Source organism: Coenobita brevimanus, chromosome 51 (assembly GCF_032717465.1).
Source record: "Coenobita brevimanus isolate Jiangsu-jjx chromosome 51, ASM3271746v2, whole genome shotgun sequence".
Classification (NCBI taxonomy): domain Eukaryota; kingdom Metazoa; phylum Arthropoda; class Malacostraca; order Decapoda; family Coenobitidae; genus Coenobita; species Coenobita brevimanus.
In genome coordinates this window covers 36529504-36532003 of record NC_137004.1, presented here as the reverse complement: position 1 = coordinate 36532003, position 2500 = coordinate 36529504, and the positions used below count along the sequence as shown (strand labels likewise).

General features: G+C 41.2%; 1 protein-coding gene across 1 annotated transcript in view; it reads right to left on the bottom strand.

The window, feature by feature from the left end:
* The window catches only part of LOC145400215 (xanthine dehydrogenase-like), a 38261-nt gene that overhangs the window by 34178 nt on the left and 1583 nt on the right, over positions 1 to 2500 (bottom strand). The window contains exons 3-4 of the mRNA XM_080272730.1: positions 1610 to 1770; positions 1009 to 1138 (exon numbers count right to left, since the gene is read on the bottom strand). Of these exons, the coding sequence (XP_080128856.1) occupies positions 1009 to 1138; positions 1610 to 1770 (291 nt within the window). The remainder of the gene's footprint in view (positions 1 to 1008; positions 1139 to 1609; positions 1771 to 2500) is intronic.

Sequence of the window (2500 nt, the reverse complement as noted above, 5' to 3'; positions counted from 1 at the left end):
GTTGAGACTGGTTTATTCTGCGTAGGAGAGGCTTTGAGAACGAGGCGGGGAGGGTAGGTTAGATATGGCATTCACTGACAAAAGATTCCGATAAGAATAATAAAGCTATCAGAAGATGGCAACAAGATAAAAAAAATGTCTCCAAATTAATGCAGTTAATAGGAAAAGATGCAAAAAGAAAAACGACTTGCGAGCATTCGCTATATATACAAGCTCATGTCTTCTCGCTCAAATTAAGATCTACCCATCCTGTTACTCTAACGTGGAAATTAATTATATTCAGCTAACATACTTCAATAGAAAATGTCCATTGAAAAGATGAACCATTAGAACAAAAGAAAATTATGTATCTCTATTAAAGTTATTGAGGATTTACTGACCCTACATCCCCAGAAAGCATTTCTTAATACACTGGACCCCTTCCTGCACCTCACTCACTCTTGGTTGCGCCATTAATCGTTCAGCACCCCTCTTTCCTAGACAGAGATCTTAAATCAGTAGTCTAAAGTCTTCTACCCTTTTCACTATATTCCGCCTCCTCTTGAGGAACTCGCAAAATTCTAATGGCCCTCTTCACTTTTCATCCAAACCGATCAGCTCTTTTAAGGCAAGGACGCAAAGATGTAGGGGACACCTCAGTTCATCGGCTCAAACTCCAGTGACACAGATATGTACAGTAATATGTTTGTGAAATTTCAGCTAATCCATTTAAAACTGAATTCAGTTTTATAGCAAGCATATAAAAAATTTACTGGCATTTTGATTAAGTAAAAACACAAAGTTACTTTTGTTCTGGGTCAAAGTGAACATTTTTATTTTCAGACTATTTTTCATTCTCCACATTCCTGAAGCTAACATAGAAACTCCCAGCAGTGGCCATCCTTACAATCCTGCCGATATTATTTTGGAGGCTCTGGATCCCAGCTGTAGACTACTACCCTACACTGTCGAACTGTAACAATAAAAAATTATAATTAGAAAAAAAAAAAAATGACAGTGGAGAGTTACCTCAATGTCTTGTGGGGTGATGGTCTTGAATGCCTCCAGGATGGGCCGGTATCCAGTACAGCGACAAAAGGAACCATCCAGCTGTCGCTCTACGTCTTGCGGTGTCCAGTTTGGTTTGCTCTGGGTCAGTCTGCGAGTTGGGGGTGAAGGAAGGGACTGTGAGAATAAAGAAGGAGAGGGAGTGGGATGGTGGATAAATATAGAGGGATAGAGGGAGGGGCATTTTACTCACATATTTCTCTACAAGTTCTTCGTCTGAAACTGTGCACCTGTATGCGGAGAGGTTAATCCGACAGTTTCAGGGAAATCCTTTACTGTCCTCAATGTAGATTATCATTCAAAGGCCTGGGCAAAAGGAAACAGCTTCGGATCATGAACTCTACCCTATAATCCAGCAAAATCTGAATATTAGCACCCTGACCTACACCTGAGTCAGGCACATAGACCTTAGTACACATTACGGAATTCTCCTCCTCTTACAGCACTGATTGTCTGTGCACCATCTTTTCTGAGTGTTGTAGACTATATCCAGTAATACAGAAACTAGAAGGCAAGAAAGTTTCATGTCCTTGACTGTTAGTTTAAGAATTCATCAACATACCCATGCATACTCATCACCATCCCAGGCGTGCACCAGCCGCACTGAGTACCCGAATACTTCACTAGGGTCATTTCAATAGGGTGGTAGCCATCATACATGTTGCCCAGGGCCTCGATGGTAGTAATCTCCCACCCTACACATGCTAGGGTAGGCACCAGACACTATAAGAGAAGGGTAGGGTTTAGTCAGGTTAGGCTTTTACCCCAGTATATGTGAGATGTTAGTCAGTACAAACACTTAACAGTATGTCCTCCTCCTGCCAGTATCAGAGACAGTGTCAGATAAACAGACAGTACAGCTGCGCCAAAATTACAATACATCCTCCCATACTTAAGAGATAAGTTCCATAATGTCAACTATTTCTTTCTTTTCTTACCCAACCAGTACCGTACACTGGGAAGAGTTTGGTAAATCAGCTTTAGAGATTGGAATGCAATTGTAACAAACATTTTTCAGACTTACTGAGAACAGTTAACAAGGGGAAAAGGCAATCGTAACAGGCATTTTTAAGATTTACCAAGAACGATTAAAAGCAAAGGAAAAGGCAGCATGGAATGATTAAGTCACAACCCATGAAGTTTACGTTCTACAAAATAATATGCTGCTGGTCAGTACTCTCACTTCTGTACATATATATTCTTTTGGTGACAGGGACCTTAATAGTAGAAACGTCAATACAATCGCCATAATATGAGTATTAAGTATAAAATTACTAGACAGATACGGGACCATGAGGACCGTAATGTGAGGAGTCGCTAAAACCTACGGGAGTGAAGCACGTAAGGTCCGTACAACAGGGTGACTGAATGGACAGCTCTGAGATTATCCCGCCTAAACACCACGCACCCACACACCTCACACCCAAACACCCACACAGAAAGCCTACATGCC